The sequence below is a fragment of the Rana temporaria genome, chromosome 3 (genome assembly GCF_905171775.1).
Source record: "Rana temporaria chromosome 3, aRanTem1.1, whole genome shotgun sequence".
NCBI lineage: Eukaryota > Metazoa > Chordata > Amphibia > Anura > Ranidae > Rana > Rana temporaria.
Genome location: NC_053491.1, coordinates 310,455,109 through 310,474,856, shown reverse-complemented (window position 1 = coordinate 310,474,856; position 19,748 = coordinate 310,455,109). Strand labels below are relative to the sequence as shown.

Below are 19,748 nucleotides of genomic sequence, written 5' to 3'. Positions count from 1 at the left end.
TATTCAGATCCTTAGCCCACGCTCGCATAAACCAATCGTCCGACGTTGTAAGCGTATTTTGAAGCCATGTGTAAGTAGTGGAGGTGGCTCTACCGAACTGTAAGCCTTCAGCACAAGTCTTTTCAAACTCAGTCAGTTCTCGTGAGAAAAAGGGTTTCCCCTTCCCAGAGTTAGCATAGTCTCTAACCTGAAAAAATGTCAACGGAGACAGTACCGGCAGTTCATTGTCATGTTTTAGTGCCGTCAGGCTTTTAAATTCCCCATGGTTGAAACAATTTGTCATTAAAAGTGATTTGTTGGACCTAGGGAGTAGCAAGGCGTCATTCCTCACTCCCGGAGGAAAATCTGGGTTATTCCTAAGTGGAGAAAGCGGGCTAAGGACATTTGTCAGGTCTGTCTTGGTGGCTACCTCATGGAATAGGAGCAAGGTGGTGCCAGTCAGTGGGTTCCTTTTGATGGAGTCATATTGACACTGCCATGGAATCCATGGTGAGAACAGGGGGACCTCAAATAGTGAATTTTCCAACTTAACCCAGTCCTTAGATCCACCATGGCAAGGCCAGTCTATCACCGTCATGAGGTGAGACATCAAGTAGTAATTATAGAAGTTTGGTAGCCCCATACCACCCCTGTATTTTGGTCTGGTGAGTAGTGAGAACTTTATTCTAGGTCTTTGATGTTTCCATAGGAATTGTATGAGAGTGGATTGCAAGGTCCAAAAAAATGTCTGCGGTATTCTGATTGGGAGGGTCCTAAGAAGATAAAGCAGCTTTGGTAGAATGACCATTTTCAAAATCGGCGCCCTTCCAAACCAGGAGAAAAATCTAGTGTTCCAGGTCTTTGCAAATGTCTCGCAACAGCAAAGGGAAGTTTTGCTCATAAACCAATGTCAAATTAGCTGTTAGCCTTACTCCCAAATATTTAAGTGCTCCCGATACCCATTTAAAGGGGCAGTTATTCTTGGTTTTAGCCAGGGATTCTGTCATCAGGGAGAGATTCATTGCCTCTAAATTGGGGAAGTTAATTTTGAGGTTTGAACTGTATCCGTAGGTTTGAGAATTGTCTCATTAGGTTAGGTATCATGATATGGGGGTCTGTCAGGAAAAACAAAAGGTCGTCAGCATAGGCTGCGATCTTGTATTCCATACCAGCAATTTTAAAGCCTGCTATTGATTCTAATGAATGGTTCCAATGATAAGGTGAACAAGAGCAGGGACAGAGGGCAGCCCTGTCTGGTCCCGTTTGTGATCAAGACCTCCTCCGACAATGAGCCATTCACCTTTAATCTGGCTGTAGGTCTGTCATACAGGGCGTTAATCCAGGACATCATGTGTGGGCCAAGGCCTATAAGTTCACAGGTGGCTTTAAAAATAATCCCATGCAACCCTATCGAAGGCCTTCTCCGCATCCGTGGACAGGAGAAGGCCCTCAACAGTGCTCCTGCGTGCCTCATTTTTTAGAAGTAAAGCCCTGATCACATTATCTCTTGCCTCTCTACCTGGTATAAAGCCCACCTGATCTTGGCCCACCAAAGAGGTTAGCAAGGGTCTCAGCCTATTGGCCATGATCTTCGCTACAATTTTGAGATCTAAATTCAATAATGAGATGGGTCTGTAACTAGAGCAGTCTGTATGGTCTTTCCCTGGCTTCGGGATTAGTGTGATATGAGCAGAGAGAAAGTCAGTTGGCACTGATCTGGGAGATGACAACGAATTCAAAGCACCTGTCAGGTGAGTTGATAGTGTGTCGCAAAATGTTTTATAGTAAATCGATGAGAACCCATCAGGTCCTGGGCTTTTCCCTGATTTCAGATCTTGGATTTCCAACTGAGTCTCCTCTACAGTAATTTGTCCCTCCAGGGGTCCAGCAGTAGTTCCTCAAGTTTGGGGAGACCACTTCTGTTTAGATAGTCTAGTATAGCAGTAGCTCTATCACCTTCCACCGTTCAAGGCTTATGTTGCTTCGGAAGGTTATATAGCTCTGAGTAGAATTGGTGGAACTGCGCAGCTATAGCCTCTGTGGATACCCCTAGTGATCCACTACTTGACCTTATGCTGGGAATGTGGTTAACAGCATTAGCTTCCCTTAGAGCTCTCGCTAGGAATTTCCCCATCTTGTCGCCTGCCTTATAATAGAGCTTCTTTTAAAAAATAGCATCCTCTTGGTTTTTGTCACAAACAGTTCCCGTAGGGCTTTCTGTGTTTTGAGTAATTCCGACGCAGACTGTATCGACAGGGATTGTTTGTGCTGGCTCTAATTTGTGTATTTTGTTCGACAAGTCCATGACCGCTTGGGCTTGTTTTTTTTTTTTCTGGGAGCCCAATCTAATCAGTTTCCCTCTCATGTAACACTTATGTGCCTGCCAGATCTTCATAGGGTCCATTTCGGGTGTGACATTGAGATGGAAGTATTCCACGAGAGAGGAAGTAATCCCTGGGAGTAACTCTGGGTCTGTCAAGAGCGAGGCGTTCAACCTTCAGGTATTCGGTCTGGGTGCTAACAGTCCGAGGTCTAGTGTTAAGGAGATTGGGGCGTGGTCTGATAGTGATTGGATGCCGATATGGGCGTCCTTCACCAGGTGGAGGTCCCGTTGGGTGATGAACAGGTAGTCAATTCGTGAATAACGATTGTGTGGTATCGAATGGAACGTGAAGTCTCTGGTGTCAGGGTGGAGGAATCTCCAGGTATCTACCAGCTGTAAGGAGTTAAGCATTTTTTTAAAGTCTCTTATGTACACGGTATGTAATGCACGATTTACCTGATGAGGAGTCCTAAGCCGGGACCAAAGATACGTTGAAGTCCCCCCTAAGATAAGGGGACCTGACATGAAACCCAACAGTTCCCGTGTTAGCATCTGGCAAAATGTGATATGTGCTGTATTGGGAAAGTAGGCGTCCGCTAGGGTCATGGGTTTGCCCATGTATGTGCCTTTTAAGAAAACATATCGTCCCTCTGGGTCCACTAAACGTTCTGTGAGGGTAAAGGGCACATCTTTACTGATCAGGATTGTTACCCCCTTTAGTCTTAGCCTTGTCGTTGGTCGCATGGTGTGCTGCGATGAAGTAGGTATTAGTCAATTTTTGGACATGTCCTGTTTTAAAGTGGGTCTCCTGCAGGAAGACAAAGTGGGGCTTACCTTTCTTAAGTTCTCTGAGTAAGGATGCCCTTTTCTCAGGGATGTTCAAACCTTTTGTGTTGTGTGATATTATCACCAGACTTCTCCTCAGAGATGAGTAGGCCATCGGTCTCAGACAAAGCTGCCACCAGCGGCGATTCTATAATAAACTTTTAGGTTGTCATTAGAGATCTGTATCAACCAAGCGATGCAATATCTATACCAGTCAACGTGTTGGGGGTAGGAGGAGGGGAGGGGTAGGTATTAGAGGGAAGAGAGCAGAGGAGATAAGGGTGAAATGCAAGAAGAAAAAGACAAGTACTTGGAAATAAGTCCAGCAGCGAGAGAAACAACACAGAAAGGGAAAGACACAGCCTTTCTTAAGAGGCAAGGTAAATTAAACTTGGACCTGAGTAAGGAGTCCAGGACTCCAAGTGAAAAGGGGCACACAAAAAAAATAAAACAAAATAAAATGGCATCAGTGGTGAACTGTAGGATCAGATGCTTGCAGGAACCCTGAGAAGAAATGAACAGAAAGAAACCCCCACCCCCCCCCAAAAAAAAAAAAAATTCAACTATCTCCGTTGCCTGCAGCGAGTCCTTAACAATAAACTACCAAATGTGATGAATGCTCTTGAAAGCTCATGGAGGCCATAGAGTTAAACTTCCGGATCGAAAACAAGTGTTCATCATTCCACTGCAGCTTCCCTCGAGAGCTAGGCTGCATTTTTATTTGAGAGTCACTCACCCATGTCAGTCCGTCTGTTGTTTCGCTAAAGCAGAGGTAGATTGCGGAGAGGGCAAACCGTAGTCGATCATCTCAGGATATGGTCAAACAAAAAAGTTCCTGGGTCGTTTCACCACAATGGCCATCCATAGTTTCCCACAAGAAGTCCAGGCGGTTCAATGGCAGTCAATCGTTTGCATGCCCCCTGGCGGGAGTAGAGCGGGGTGCTGGCGTTCCAGCTTAAGAGCCCCCACCACGACCTTGTTTCTGTTTCTTGGCTTTCTGCTTGTCAGGTGTGGAGAACGGCGAATCTGGAGGGCTTCTTGTGAGAGGTGGCAATGTATATTCTTGATACCAATCGGGTAAAGCCATGAGTTTCAGGTTCAAGGCCTCACAGAAGCTTCGTAGATCCTCTGGGGAATGCAGGACAAGCTGCTTGCCTGCCACAGTGGCTACCAGGGCAAAGGGAAATCGCCACGTGTATTTTATCTTTCTCCCTTAGCCGCTCCAGTAGGGGGCGCAACGCCCTGAGGTTTTTCAATGTTATTTGCGACAAGTCTTGGTACAGCATGATGTTTGCACCATTAAAGATGTGGTCATTTCTGCGGGCTTTCCTCATTATGTCCTCTTTAAGCTGGAAACTCTGCAGACAGCAGACAATGTCTCTTGGTGGTGCATCGTCAGGGCCTCTGGCTCTGAGGGCTCTAACAAATTCAATTTCTGTGTCCTCCTGCCTCTCCAGTAAGCTATTAAACACTCTTTGCAGTGCAGGGACAATCTGGTCACTTTCCACCGATTCCGGTATCCCCCTCACCCTGATGTTACACCTGCGGCCGCGGTTGTCCCAAGTCCTCCAAATGACGGCTCATTTCGATAAAGTGTGCAGCATGTGTGTCGGCTACTCTTTCTAGCCTATGCAGGGCCCTGTCCCTCTGCTTCCCCTTCGCCTCAGCTGCCTCCATTTTGTCAGATAGGACCAGTATGTTGGACTTTAAGTCTGTGATCGCCGCTGAGAATGTGGCTTTAATGTCTGCTGCTATTACAGACATGTCTGCAAAAGTGAGAGGTTTTCCTTAGCGGGATCAACTCCTACCTGAATCCTCCACATTGTATTGTGAGTCCTCGCTAAAGTCTTCTTCCTCATGTTGGGGCCGCGCCATCTTGTGAGATGCCACGTTGCCTTGTGGGGCCGAGGCAGATTTAAACAAATCCGGGATGCTCCTGGATGAGGATGTGGCTGAATTGAGGCATGTTCTAGTGTGCGGGGTCTGGTAAGTCAGTCTGCCCATTTCTAGGCACCAAGTGGCAGGTTAAAAGGCTGTCGGCTGTGTCTTAGAAAGGAGCTCCGCTAGTGTGCATCCATCCTGGTCGCTGTCCAGGCCACACCCCTTTGCATTAACATTTTTTATTATTATAAAAAATGCACTACTTATGCATTAGAAACTCATTGAAATACATACAGTATTAAAAAAAAATGTGCAATAGGATGATTCCTACTTATTGTGTTTGGGTTTGATAGAGGTGGATCCATCACAATCTTTGAATCATAACATAATGAATATATCCAGAATTAATATTGTGCCATTTGTTACTTTTGGATGTACCTGACACCAGTTGATATCATCCAGTTGGCTCATTCCATTTTGCTTTGTGGGTTGGACTAGCATGGATAGCCAATCTTCCGTAACAAAAGAATAACTGGATTTCCGAAAATACTAACTGATTCAGGAGGACTATACAAAACAAATTCTGAAAATTAATCATTCTAACAATGATTTTTGACAAGCACACACACACACACACACACACACACACACACACACACACACCCACACAGGATGGACTGGTGTCTTTATTCAACCTTACCAACTATGCAGCTTAAAGGGGTTGTAAACCCTCCTGTTTTTTCACCTTAATGAATCCTATGCATTAAGGTGAAAAAACGTTGTCTGTCCAGGTTCTGGGCGATGGATGAGAAGTTGCAGGAGCCTATGGTCGAGGCTATCTGTAACTACTGGGTGCTAAATGGGGATTTTGCTAGCGCCAATGGTCTGTGGGATGCTTTCAAGTCATGGACACGGGGGGAATATATCTCTCGCATTGCTGCACTACGAAGGGAGGCCTCTAGAACCCTGGAGGCGCTGGAGGGGGAGGCTGGTCAGTGTGAGAGGAGATTCGTTCAACCGCCTGATGAGGCTGCGCATCGGGCTTGGCAGGGCGCGCTGCGTGATCTCTCTCTGCATAACGTGGAACAGACTAAGAAGTCTATGTTGTACTCTAGGCAAAGAATATTTGAGCATGGCAACAAAAATGGCGTGGTTGGCGAGGTCCCAAGGGTCCTCCACGCATATTGCTGGTGTCCGGAATAGCCGGGGGGAGCTGGTGTCTTCTCCTGAGGACATTAACTCTAGATTTCTCGAGTTCTTTCAGGGAGTGTATTCCTCCAGGGTCGGCTGTTCAACCGCGGAGCTGCAGAAATACTTGAGTGCCATCCCCTTGCCATCCCTGTCTGATGAACACAAGAAGCAATTGGACGGGGACATCTCTCTGGAGGAGGTCCAGGCTGCGATTGGGGGTCTGCAGAGTGGCAAGACCCCGAGTGCAGACAGCCTTCCTGCTGAGTTCTACTCGCAGCATGCAGACATCATTGCCCCTAGACTGAAGGCTCTATTCTCTGGACTCGGAGGCCGGGGCGCTTCCCGAGTCCATGGAGGAGGCTGTCATTGTCCTGATACCCAAGCCTGGTAAAGACCTGCAGGAATGTGCTTCCTACAGGCCTATCTCGTTGCTAAATGTGGACGCCAAGGTTCTGGCAAAGATTCTAGCTACCCGCCTGTCTGCAGTGATTTCCACGTTGATACATGTAGATCAGACTGGATTCATGCCGGGTAAGGGTACGGATATTAACATTAGGCGACTCTTTTTGAACCTTGCGATCCAGCATGAGAATGTGGGGACCCGAGTCATTGCCTCCCTCGATGCCGAGAAGGCATTCGACTCGGTGGAATGGGAGTACCTTTGGGGGGTTCTGCGGCGGTTTGGTTTTGGCCCTGGTTTCCTCCGGTGGATTCGGCTGTTATATCGGGCGCTGAGGGCTAGGGTGCGTACAAATGGTTGGGTCTCCGAGTCCTTTCACCTCCACAGGGGTATGCGTCAGGGGTGCCCCCTGTCCCCTGGCCTGTTTGCCCTGGCACTGGAGCCGCTGGCGATTTTGGTCCGGGAGTCTCTGGTGGTTCGGGGCATGCGGATTGGTGGACTGGAGGAGAGGATATCCCTCTACGCCGACGATACCCTACTATACTTAAATGATGCGGGCCCGTCCCTATCTGCTGCCCTAGATCTGTTCGATAAGTTTGGCTCCCTGTCTGGTATCTGTATTAATTGGTCAAAGTCAGTTCTTTTCCCCTTAGACCCACAGACTGTTGCTTTGTCCAGCCCCACCGCCCTGCAGTGGGTTACTGAATTTAAGTATCTTGGAGTGAGGGTGGCTAGGTCCCCAGCCCAGTATTACACGCTTAATGTGCTCCCCCTGCTCCAGCTCCTTAGGGAACGCTGTCAGTCTTGGTCTGGCCTTCCGTTGAACTTAATCAGTAAAATTAACATCTTGAAGATGATTCTCTTACCTAAATTGACTTAGATGTTCCGGAACAGCCCGGCCTGGATTCCGGCGGCCTTCTGGCTAGGTCCAGGCTACATCTTCCTACTCACCTTGGGGGTCTGGCGCTCCCGAATTTTAAAATCTACTGTTGGGCTGCAGTGTTGGTCACGGTGTACTGGTGGTTTGCGGCCAAGCGCTCTAATGCTGCGGTCTGTGTGGAGGCGGCCTGGCTGGGCTCCCTTCGGGCACTGCAAAACCTGGCTTTTAGGGGCCTGCGGGCCTATGTAGGTCTGCCGGCTCCAACTAGAACTACCCTTAGGGTGTGGGTGGCGGCGAGACGCAGGTTCTTTCGTGAGGGGTGTTGGGCCCCGATACAACCTCTATGGGGGAATCCTAGCTTGCCTCACTTTCGGTCCATGCTTGGCCCTCAGGTTTGGACGAGATTTGGTATTAAGACTTTAAGAGATATTATGCCGTCAGGAGCTTTGCTGTCATTCTCGCAATTGACGCAGTCATATGGGCTACCGGGCTGGATGTTTTTCCGGTACGCTCAGCTTCGTCACGCAGCTAGGGCCCAATTTCCCACCCCCCCTGAGCTTAGGTTTGACCCGGTGGAGGATCTCCTATCTGGTGAGGACCTGTCAAAACCTCTATCTGCCCTTTATGGCGTATTGCTTCCCATTGACTCCCCTAAATTGGACAGGCTCTGGGACGCTTGGAAGTTGGATATCCCGGATTTAGAGATGGACGATTGGGAGGAGTGTCTGGAGCGTGCCCCCAGGTTGGTAATATCTGCAGGAGATAAGCTTGTGCAGACAAAATTCTTGCACAGGGTTTATTTCACCCCCGTGCGCCTGTCTAGGATATACCCTGGCAGGGACCCACTGTGTCCGCGGTGTCGGGTGGAGCGGGGCTCTTTCTTACATATGTTTTGGACGTGTCCGGCTCTGGGGCCCTTTTGGACGGGGTGTTTGACCATCTGAATGCTCGCCTGGAGCTTTCAGTCCCCATGACGCCTGCGCTGGCCTTGCTGAGCGTCATGGACGATGATCAAAGGTCCCATCATAGCAAGCTACTGATCTTATACCTCTTGTTCTATGCCAAAAAAGAAAAACTTACCAACTGGACCTCTTCTGCCCCCCCCTTCTGTGTCCGCGTGGGAGAATAGGGTTAATGCAGCATTGCCACTATATAAATTGACCTATATCAGTCGTGGGTGTCCCTGGAAGTATGATAAGGTGTGGCTGCCATGGATGGAACTTTAATCGGCCGGGTGGCGGAGTCTCTCTTGGAGTGGACTCCGCCGGTCCTGGTTCCCTGGAGCACATTCCGCTTCCCTTATACATTCTTTTGGTCTGGGTTGTGTTCCTGATTGTACTGTTGAGCGTGCATGGTATGTGAAATATGTGATTGACATGCTTTGTAATGCATTATCCTTGACTATCGAACTGTCTATATTGCTGGTATATTATGTGTCTGTTTTTTCCTTCAATAAAGCACTCCTGATTGTTAAAAAAAAGGTGAAAAAAACTTCTGTCAGTCACCGGCCCCCCCAGCCCCCCCCTATTTTATTTACCTGAGTCCTGGAATGTCCCACGGCAAGGATGTGTTGTCTCTATGCCCGGGGTTCTCGGCTTTTGACTGGACAGATTGATAGCAGCACAGCCATTGGCTCCCGCTGCTGTCAATCAAATCCAATGATGCTGTTGCCAGGGTCAAGTCCTGCATTCGGTGGCATTCAGGAGTGCGCCCGCAAGGTAACCCTCCAGGAGAGCGCTTATCCTAGGGGGTAATCTGATGCGGGGAGGCTCCGCAAGAGCCGCCAAGGACCCCAGAAGATGGCGTTCGGGGCCACTCTGTGCAAAACCAACTGCACAGTGGAGGCAAGTATAACATGTTTGTTATTTTATTTTTTTATTTGAACCTTTAGTATCACTTTAACCACATCAATACCAGCCTATTGTAAAATGACGTCCACAAAGGACCTCTACCGATCCGGGTGGACGTCATATGACGTCCTGGGCTTTGTGGGGGGGATATCTGAATGATGCCTGCAGCTAGAGGCATCATTCAGATATCCTTCTCTTCTGCCAACGATTCTGCACAATGTAAGAATGATCATAGTGGCGATTCCGCCGCTAGATCGTTCTTACAGGCGGCGAGAGGGGACACCCCCCCTCCCGCCGCCATCCGGTGCTTCTCCGGGCTCTCCCATGCCATCGGGGGCCCGGAGAACGAACCGTCCGGCGCTGGCAGGAAGCATAGAGATGACTGGTGACCAGATGGTCACCAGTCATCTCTATGACCGTTGGAGGACCCGGGCGCGTCGTGATGACATCACGCCTGGGTCCCCGTAAGTAAACAAAGCCGCAATTGCGGCTGCTAAGCAACAGTAATCATGAGATCGGTGAATTTTTTTTCACCGATTTCATGCTTTCCAGCCTGGAGGAGAGATGTGGTCTCTCCATAAAGAGTACCTGTCACACACATTCCTATTACAAGGGATGTTTACATTCCTTGTAATAGGAATACAAGTGATAATAAAAAATAAAAAAAAAGTGTAAAAAAATAAATAAATATGTAAAAAAAAAGAAAAAGAAATAAAAAATATTTTTTTTTAACGCCCCTGTCCCCAGTAGCTCGCGCGCAGAAGCGAACGCACACGCAAGTCCCGCCGACATATGTAAACGCCGTTTAAACCACATATGTGAGGTATCGCCGCGTGCGTTAGAGTGCCAGCAACAATTCTAGCACTAGATCTCCTCTGTAAATCTAAACTGGTAACCTGTAAAAAAAAATTCAAGCGTTGCCTATGGAGATTTCTAAGTACCGAAGTTTGGCGCCATTCCATGAGTGTGCGCAATTTTAAAGCATGACATGTTAGGTATCTATTTACTCGGTGTAACATCATCTTTCATGTTTTACAAAAAAATTGGGCTAACTTTACTGTTTTGTTATTTTTTTAATTCATGAAACGTTTGAAAAATTATTGCGCAAATACCGTGCAAGATAAAACGTTTCAATGACCGTTGTTTTATTCCCTAGGGTGTCTGCTAAAAAAAACATATATAATGTTTGGGGGTTCTGCGTAATTTTCTAGCAAAAAAATTATGATTTGTACATGTAGGAGAGAAGTGCCAGAATAGGCCTGGTATGGATGTGTGTATAACAGCCCTGTATGGAAGTGGTTAATAACGATTATGATTAAACTAAATTATTTACTTGACGAATGAACCAGAAACAGAATTACATTTTTCATTTGTGCACATTTATAACAGTCCTAGGCCTTAACCACTCTATGCAAAACAAAACATTTTTGCTTTAGATATACTTTAAAATTGGGTGGGCTGTCTCTCTTTTGCACACTATGGTGTTGCTTCGTAAAATTTGGAGACAGCTGAAGCATAAACACTCTCTCCTGTTTGAGGTTTATTTGCTGACAGCTTTCCTTTATAACCCTAAGATGCTAGATAGTCACACCTCCCAAATGATCTCCCTTGTGGTCGTCAAGAAACCTACTTCACTTTGGTCACTTAGTGAACCCTGTTACAAGAATGTTGCTATATTTGAGGAACTTCAAGCAAAAACCCAATCTGCCTTGCAGGGCTTTCTTTGGCCATCTTAATATTCGCCATTATGCTTTATCCTTTGCCCCACAATTTTCAAAATTAACCCCATTTGAGAGATTAGTTATCACTGGCTCAACACAAAAAAGTTTACTCTCAGATATTTATAAACAACTGAATTTGTATTCAATAGATACTTAAGGTAAACACTTGTACATGCTTAGGTGGGAACAAGCCATTGGAGAACTATCTATAGCTAAATGACAGATTATATGGTCCCAAGCAGCTAAAATCTTAATTTGTACCCTTTATAAAGAGAGCACATATAAAGTTTTATCCTTTTGGTTTATGACCCCCTACCCACTTGAAAACCATATATCCTTTGGCCTCTGACTGCTGCTGGCACTTTGCTTCATATTTATTGGTACTGCCCACTTCTGCAACCATATTGGCGGACGGTGCATGATCTTCTCATTCGCCTGTTTGATGTAGACTTTTTTTTGGCCCAAAACATTCATGTTAGGGCTACTTACTCCCCAGGCTACCCAAGCTGGATAACAAATTGACATTTAATATCTTGACAGCTGCTAGATGTCTGGTAGCTCTTCAGTGGAAGAGGTAAACACTACCAACCTTCATTAAATTATACACTAGGATATACACGTCAGTGGAAGAGGTAAACACCACCAACCTTCATTGAGTTATACACTAGGATTAAGGATGTGAAGATCATGGAGTACCTCACAGCATGTCTTGCAGATATGGTAGAGTGTCATAATGTGACATGGGAGCCTTGGCATTTGCGAGAGGACCCCCCATGATTTTCTATCTCTTGCTGGTTGTAGTTCCAGTGCTCTCTTCCCCCTTAGGAGTTGTGAGCTTGTGCCTTTCCCTTGCCCCCTTTTCTCTCTCCTCTTCTCTTTCTTTGTTGTTCTTTGGTTTCTATACAAAGGCATTATTCTGGGTACTGAACATTATCCCTGGGCTTTGTTCTATTTCAGACGGCCCATTTGGGATTGGGTTTGATGAATATTGCTCATAATGCTAGACTGTTTTTCTTTATATGGTTTACGGAATATGTTGCTGTAATTTGCTGCCAACTTGTGGATACATGTCGTAAACACTTCAAGATCTTTATTTTGTTGGAAATTTGGACAGTAGTTGATATTATACAATGTCATTTGCTTGTTATGCCTATATTTGTTTTGTTTCATAAAATAAAATCTAATAAAAATTGTCAATTATAAAAATAAAAAAATAAATTGGCGGGAAAGTATTGCAACCTCCAACATATTTATATGATGTCTGTGTCCCTCTTGAGGGACATTTGTCATGGTGACTATTGCCTGGAGACAGAACGTGAGAGGAGACAGTAAAAGGGATATATGCCAATGGGGACACTTTTTTTCCTTCATCAAAGCTAACATTTCCCATCACTTTGGGCAGAATTCCACTTACTCTCTGTCACATCTCTGGGACAGGAAGTAAATAGAAATGTATCCTAAGGGGATGTGGACAGAGATACAAACCCGACAGAGTCTAAAGCTTCCATATAACTATAAACTATAAGTGATCCACTTTAAAATCAACATCTTGTTAACATATAATATGTAATGCAGGTAAAAGGTTTTCTGTGGTATTTATTATAAATATAATTTACACTTACTGAGGGTTGTTACAGCTCCTTGTTCTGTACCTAACACCTGTTCCACAAGTGCGAGAGCATGAACCAAATTTACTCCATGACCCCCAATTTCCATCTTGTCGGAGAATTTCAGGAGTGAGCCAGATGCAGTGGCCTTTAAAGCAATGCTTGCAACAAAAAAAAAAAAGTATTTATGTTAACAACCCCTTCAAACAGACATTTTGATTCAAAAACATTTCTTTAAAAATATAAGTTTTCTTTTTTTTTTTTTTACAACTGACCCAGAGATTTATGCATTATATACTTTGAGAATGCTAGTTCTATAACTGTCATGCCGATAGTTTGCCTTGATTCCACTTTATCGGGTGACCTGCATTTTAACACACTGGATACACAGATAACTGCTAGGGCACATAGAAAAATAGAATTTTTAAAACAGCTTACCTGTAAAATCCTTTTCTTGGAGTACACCACGGGACACAGAGCCTAAGTCTTTACATAATGGGTTATATGCTCACTAGAGGTGATTGGACACTGGCACAACCAGAGACAGTTCCCCTCCATATAGCCACTCCCATCGAGGAAGTACCTCAGTTTTGTAGCAAAGCAATAAGGTCTCCCATAAGAAAGGTGGGACCTCTGTGTCTCGTGATGTACTCCAAGAAAAGGATTTTACAGGTAAGCCGTTTTAAAAATCCTATTTTCTTTATCGTACACCACGGAACACAGAGCCTAAGTCTTTACATAATGGGACGTCCCAGAGCAATGCTCCATATGAAGGGGGGGGGGGGCACAGATCAAGCAGACTGCCAGGGACTGGAAGCTTTATACCGCTGCCTGCAGCACACTTCACCCAAAGGGGGCATCCTCCTGTCCTCTCACGTCCACCTGTTACAATTTTAAGAATGTGTGGACTGAATACCAAGTTGCAGCTTTACAGATCTGAGTCACCGAAGCCTGGTGGTGCACTGCCCATGAAGCTCTTACCGCCCTGGTTGAGTGCGCATTAACAGAAAAAGGAGGAGTCCTATTCTTTAAACCATAGGCTTGAAAAATTGTCTGTCGAATCCACCTTCTTGGGACCATCCAGCAAAATAAACAAAATATTTGTCTTGCGTATCTGAGCGGTTGCCTGCAGATACACCTTTACAGTTTTCACAAGATCTAGAGAGTGTAACAACCTTTCCTCCGCTGTCTGTGGATTCGGAAAAAAAAGAAGGCAGGACAACTTCTTGATTTAAATGAAAAGCTGACACCAGCTTAGGTAAAAAGGTAGGATGGGGTCGTAGTACATTTTGTCTTTATGACAAACTAAATAAGGCTCTTTACAGGAAAGAGCTGCTAATTCAGATACTCTTCTAGCCGAAGAGATAGCCATCAAAAAGGCCAACTTCCTGCTTAAAAGAATCAGTGTGATGTTGCAAATAGGTTCATAAGGTTGCTTCTGCAACACTGATAACACTAGATTCAGATCCCATGGGCACAAGGCAGACTGGCGGATTGATCTGTAGTACCCCCTGAATGAAAGCCCGCACTACGGAATGAGATGCCAGCGGTCTTTGAAAGAAGACTGATAGAGCGGATATTTGACCCTTAATGGTACTAAGGGCTAATTTCATATCTCCTAGCTGGCAAAAGGCAAGAATCCTATTTATGTCATATCTTTGAGGATTCCATTTGTTGGTTTCACACCATGAAACATATGCTTTCCAGACTCTATAGTAAATAAGTCTGGAGGCTGGCTTTCTGTAATTAATAAGTGTAGAAAGCACTGGACCTGAGATCCCTCTCTTTTTCAGAATGTGGGTCTCAGCAGCCAAACCGTCAAAGTTAGCATTTGTAAGAAAGGATGGAACACTGGACCTTGCGACAGCAGGTCGTCGTGAAGCGGAAGTTTCCAAGGTGTTCCTACCGCCATCTTTCTGATCTCGGCTTACCAAGGTCTTCTGGGCCAATCTGGGCCACGAAGAATACAGGAATCTTTTCCTTTTTGATCCTGCTGAGTAGCCTCTGTAGAAGGGCGAATGGAGGAAATGCATAGATCAGTGAAAACTGATTCCATGGAACCAATGGGACATCCGATCCGTAGGCCAGAGGATCTTTTGTCCTGGACACAAATTTGTCCAACTTCCTGTTGAATCTGGAGGCTAACACTTGGGGGGTTCCCCATCTCTGGCATATGGCCTAAAAGATCTTGGGGTGGAGAGACCACTCTCCTGGACAAAGTTGCTGGCGACTCAAGTAGTCTGCTTGCCAGTTTTCTACCCCTGGAATGAAGATTGCAGAAAGACAAGGAACATGTTCTTCTGCCCATCTTAAGATGCGATTCACCTCCTTCTGGGCGCCTTGACTTTGGGTGCCTCCTTGGTAATTGATGTAAGCCACTGCTGTAGCATTGTCGGATTAAATCCAAACTGGTTGATCGTCTAACCTGCTTGTCCAGGTCTTGAGGGCTAAGTATACTGCCCGTAACTCGAGTATATTGATGGGCATACTTCTCTTGGTCTTGGCCCAGGTCTCCTGGGCTGAAGCTTCTTCCAACACAGCTCCCCAGCCCCTTAGGCTGGCATCTGTAGATATCACTTTCCAGGTGACTGGAAGAAAGAACCTTCCTTTCCGTAAGTTCTTGGTTTGTAACCACAAACTGAAGCTTTGGCGCACCTGTGAAGACAGGCACATGGGTAGATCCAGAGCTTGGATCTTCCTGTTCCAGGCAGCTAGAATGCTGCCCTGAAGTAGTCTCGAATGAAACTGGGCATAAGGAATGGTCTCGAAAGAGGCTACCATCTTGCCTAACAGTCGCATGCAAAGGCGGATTGAAGGTCTCTTCTTTGCCTTGACTACGTGGATCAGGTGCCTTAGTGACTTGATCTTTGATTCTGGTAAGAATACCCGGCTTTGGGTTGTATCTACGATCATGCCCAGATACTCTACTCTTCTTCTACAATCCATCCTAGGTGCTCCGGGTATTTTATAGTGGTGAGCACTGAGTGGTCTAGTCCTGTTATGGACTGATCTATTACAAGTAGATTGTCTAGATAGGCTGTTATCTTTATGCCTTGTGCTCTGAGATTGCCCAACAAAGGAGCTAGTAGCTTTGTGAATACCCAGGGTGCTGTAGCCACCCCAAAGGGTAGAGCCACAAACTGAAAGTGGTGACCTACTGCAAACCTTAAAAATCTTTGGTGAGCGGGATGAATAGGCACATGTAAATATGCGTCCTTGATGTCTATGGACACCATGAATTCCCCGCCATGTAGGGTGGCGGCCACTGATCGAAGTTTCCATTCGGAAATGGCAGATGTTCAGAAACTGATTTAGCGATCCAGAATGGGCCTGACGTCTCCATTTGGTTTTGGGATCACAAAGAGGTTTGAATAAAAACCTGAACCCTGTTCCTTTAGGGGTACTTCTGTGATCCCCCCTTGGGATAGCAAGTGATCCAATCCCTTGAAGAATGAAGCTCTTTTTAGAGGCTCTTTGGAGAGCCCTGAGTTTAGAAACTGAGAAGATGGGATTTCTCGAAATTCCAGCTTGTATCCCAGGGACACAGTGGATACCACCCACTTGTCATGGATCTCCGTCTGCCATACCGCTGAAAACTGACAAAGCCGCCCCCCCCACTCGGTCATGCGGGGGCGTCTCTTCATGCAGAGGCTTTGGGGTTTTGCTTGTTCGCTTTTGACCAATTGAGTCGAGAAGCCAGGAGATCTATGTCTGGCATTCCCCATCTTGGGCAAAGGAGCTGAAACACATCTGGGTGCAGAGACCATTCTCCTTGGTCCAGCATCTGGCGACTTAGGTAGTCCGCCTGCCAGTTTTCCACGCCCGGAATGTAAATGGCCGACAGGGCCGGTACGCTCCTTTCTGCCTACCTTAAGGTGTGAGCGACCTCTGACGCTGCAGCCGAGCTTATTGTTCCTCCTTAATGGTTGACATATGCCACTGCTGTGGCGTTGTCTGACTGGATCCTGACTGGACGCCCTCGTAGCCTCTGAGACCATATGGAGAGGCACAGCCTGATTGCCCAAAGTTCCAGGACATTGATCGGCAAGTGGGAATCCTCTGGAGAACAGCGACCCTGGGGTTGACTGAACCCCCCAGACTCCCCCCCCCCCAACCGGTAAGGCTGGCGTCCGTCATGACAACTATCCAGTGAAAGGGAATGAACGACTTCCCGGACAGAAGTGCCGGTGAGGTCAGCCACCAAACAAGGGAGGTCCTGACCAGGTGGCTCACACGGATTTAATAATCCAGGGATGATGGGCACTTGTCCCATCTGGACAGAATTTCCTTCTGTATCACTCACGTGTGAGATTGCGCATATGGTACCGCCTCAAAGGAGGCCACCATGAGGCCCAGGACTCTCATGCAAAAGCAGCGTGATGACTATTTCTGGGATGTCAACTGCCGCACCGCAGCCCGAATGGTCTGCAACTTTTCCACAGGGAAAAAAAACCCTTGCCTCTGAGGAGTCCAGAATCAACCCCAGATATACTAGGTGTTGAGTCTGTACCATTACTGACTTATGAGTGTTCAATACCCAACCAAAGTGTCGGAGGGTTTGACAGGTTATAGACATGCTCCCCTCTAATTCTGAGGCTGAAGCGGCCCTCAGAAGCAAGTCATCCAAGTAGCCCACGATAGCGATGCCACGTTGTCTTAGTAGGGCGAGAATTGGGGCAAGCACCTTGGTGAACACCCTTGGTGCCGATGCCAGGCCAAAGGGGAGAGCCACAAATTGGTAGTGGTCTTCCCCGACCGCAAAACACAGATATCTCTGATGCTTTGTGCATATGGGGACATGTAAATAGGCATCCCTAATGTCCAAGGATGCCAGAAAGTCCCTGGCTGGAGGGCAGTGACGACAGAGCGAACCGATTCCATCTGGAATCTTTGTACCTTCAGGAAGCAATTGAGGGCCCTGGAGGTCCAGAATTGGACGAACGTCCTCCTTCTTTGGTACAATGAACAGATTTGAGTAAAACCCCTGAAACCGTTCCTGTACTGGGACAGGGATAACCACACCACTTTTCAGCAGGTCTTGAACTGCCCCAAATAGGGCTTCCTGACAAGTTGGTTGTAGCTGGAGGTTGGAGGGGAAAAATATGTTTGGAGGGCAAGATAGAAATTCTATCTTGTACCATGAAGAGACTACCTCGCAAACCCACCCGCCGGGGACATGAGATGTCCACCAGGTCGCAAATTCACAAAGACGTCCCCCCACCCGAGAGATGGGTGGGGGCAAACCTTCATGCGGACATAGCTTTGTCAGCAGGTTTGTTGGGTTTGCAAAACCAGGGACGTCTCTGTCCCTCAGCAGGCGCTTTATCGGCCTGAGGTCTTTTACCTGCCGCACTGGGTGGACGAAAAAAAACCTTGTGTGCGGTGAAGAAGGGCCCTTGCCTACGGCGTGGCTCCTTCCCCTTTTTGGATTGTGGGAGCATTGTGCTCTTACCTCCTGTGGCATCTTTAATTATGTCATCCAGAGAGGCTCCAAAAAGTCTGTCGCTCCTTAACCACTTAAGGACCACCTCCTGCACATATACGTTGGCAGATTGGCACAGCTGGGCACAAGCACGTACCTGTACGTCCTCTTTAAGTGCCCGGTCGCGGGCGCGTGCCAGCGACCCGGTCCGAAGCTCTGTGACCATGGCCGCGGGACCCGATCGCCGCCGGAGTCCCGTGATCGGTCACAGGAGCTGAAGAACGGGGAGAGGTGTGTGTAAACACACCTTCCCCATTCTTCACTGTGGCGCTGCCATTGATCGTCTGTTCCCTGATATAGGGAAACACGATCAATGACGTAACAAGTCCAGCCCCACCCCCCCTACAGTTAGAAACACATATGAGGTCACACTTAACCCCTTCAGCGCCCCCTAGTGGTTAACTCCTAAACTGCAATTGTCATTTTCACAGTAAATCATGCATTTTTGCTGTGAAAATGACAATGGTCCCAAAAATGTGTCTGTCCAATGTGTCCGCCATAATGTCGCAGTCACAAAAAAAAATCGCTGATCGCCTCTATAAGTAGTAAAAAAATAATAATAAAAATTAGGGCTGGGGAAATTAAAGATTAATTCCTCGATTAACCTTACATTTTTTTGATCGATCAAAATTCTTGATGTCACCGGACAGTCTGGACAGTGAGACTTACCCTGCTGGATGCGAGCAAACTGCACTCATTGTATTGAGGTACCTTTGCATCTGTGGAGCAGGAGGATGCATCAGGGGAAGTAGGCAAAAATAACCATTGTTTTCCTGTCCTAAGCAGTTTTGTGCAGACAATTATTTGTGTATCGACAACATCTGTTCCGTGCGAAAGACTGTTCAGTTCTTCAGGGTATATTGTCAATAAAATGCGATCATGTCTGCTTCTAGAAAATGTAAACACTCTGGTATGTCTGCGTGACTGGCTAAAGTGATGCCTACTTGCCTACTATAAAGTGACTGACAGTATACTAGATACGTTTTATAATTAAAGTTAAATTAACTTTCTAAGTTTTTCTTAAAGTTTAATAAGAAAAAGTTAATTACGTCAGTGCTACAGTTTGAATTTAAAACGTACTTGTGTGAACTGTGAAGTTAAGTCATGGATTGTGGAAACTAACTAGTGTCGGGTGATTGTATATAGTGTATACCACATTTACCACTGACTAATGCAGAGTTGCAATGCAAGGAGATCAGCTAAAAGTAGTTGGATTAAGTGCGTTATAATTAATTGAAATTAGTCAATTAAAAAAAATCGATTAATCGAACACGAAAATTTTAATCATTAACAGCCTTAATAAAAATGCAATAAAACTATCCCCTATTTTGTAAATGCTATAAATTTTGCGCAAACCAATCGATAAACGCTTATTGCGACTTTTGTTTACCAAAAATATGTACAAGAATATGTATCGGCCTAAACTGAGAAAAAAATGTTTATATATCTTTTTTGGGGGTATTTATTAAAGCAAAAAGTAAAAAATCATTTTGTCAAAAATGTCGCTCTATTTGTGTATAGCGCAAAAAATAAAAAACGCAGAGGTGATCAAATACTACCAAAAGAAAGCTCTATTTGTGGGAAAAAAAGGACGGCAATTTTGATTGAG

At 46.1% G+C, this 19,748-nt stretch overlaps 1 protein-coding gene across 3 annotated transcripts in view; it reads right to left on the bottom strand.

The window, feature by feature from the left end:
• Positions 1-19,748, bottom strand: part of LOC120932444 (A disintegrin and metalloproteinase with thrombospondin motifs 2-like) — a 1,658,079-nt gene that overhangs the window by 834,485 nt on the left and 803,846 nt on the right. For all 3 annotated transcript variants that reach the window (XM_040344802.1, XM_040344801.1, XM_040344800.1), the window contains exon 11: positions 12,673-12,818. In XM_040344802.1, coding sequence (XP_040200736.1) covers positions 12,673-12,818 — 146 coding nt within the window. The remainder of the gene's footprint in view (positions 1-12,672; positions 12,819-19,748) is intronic.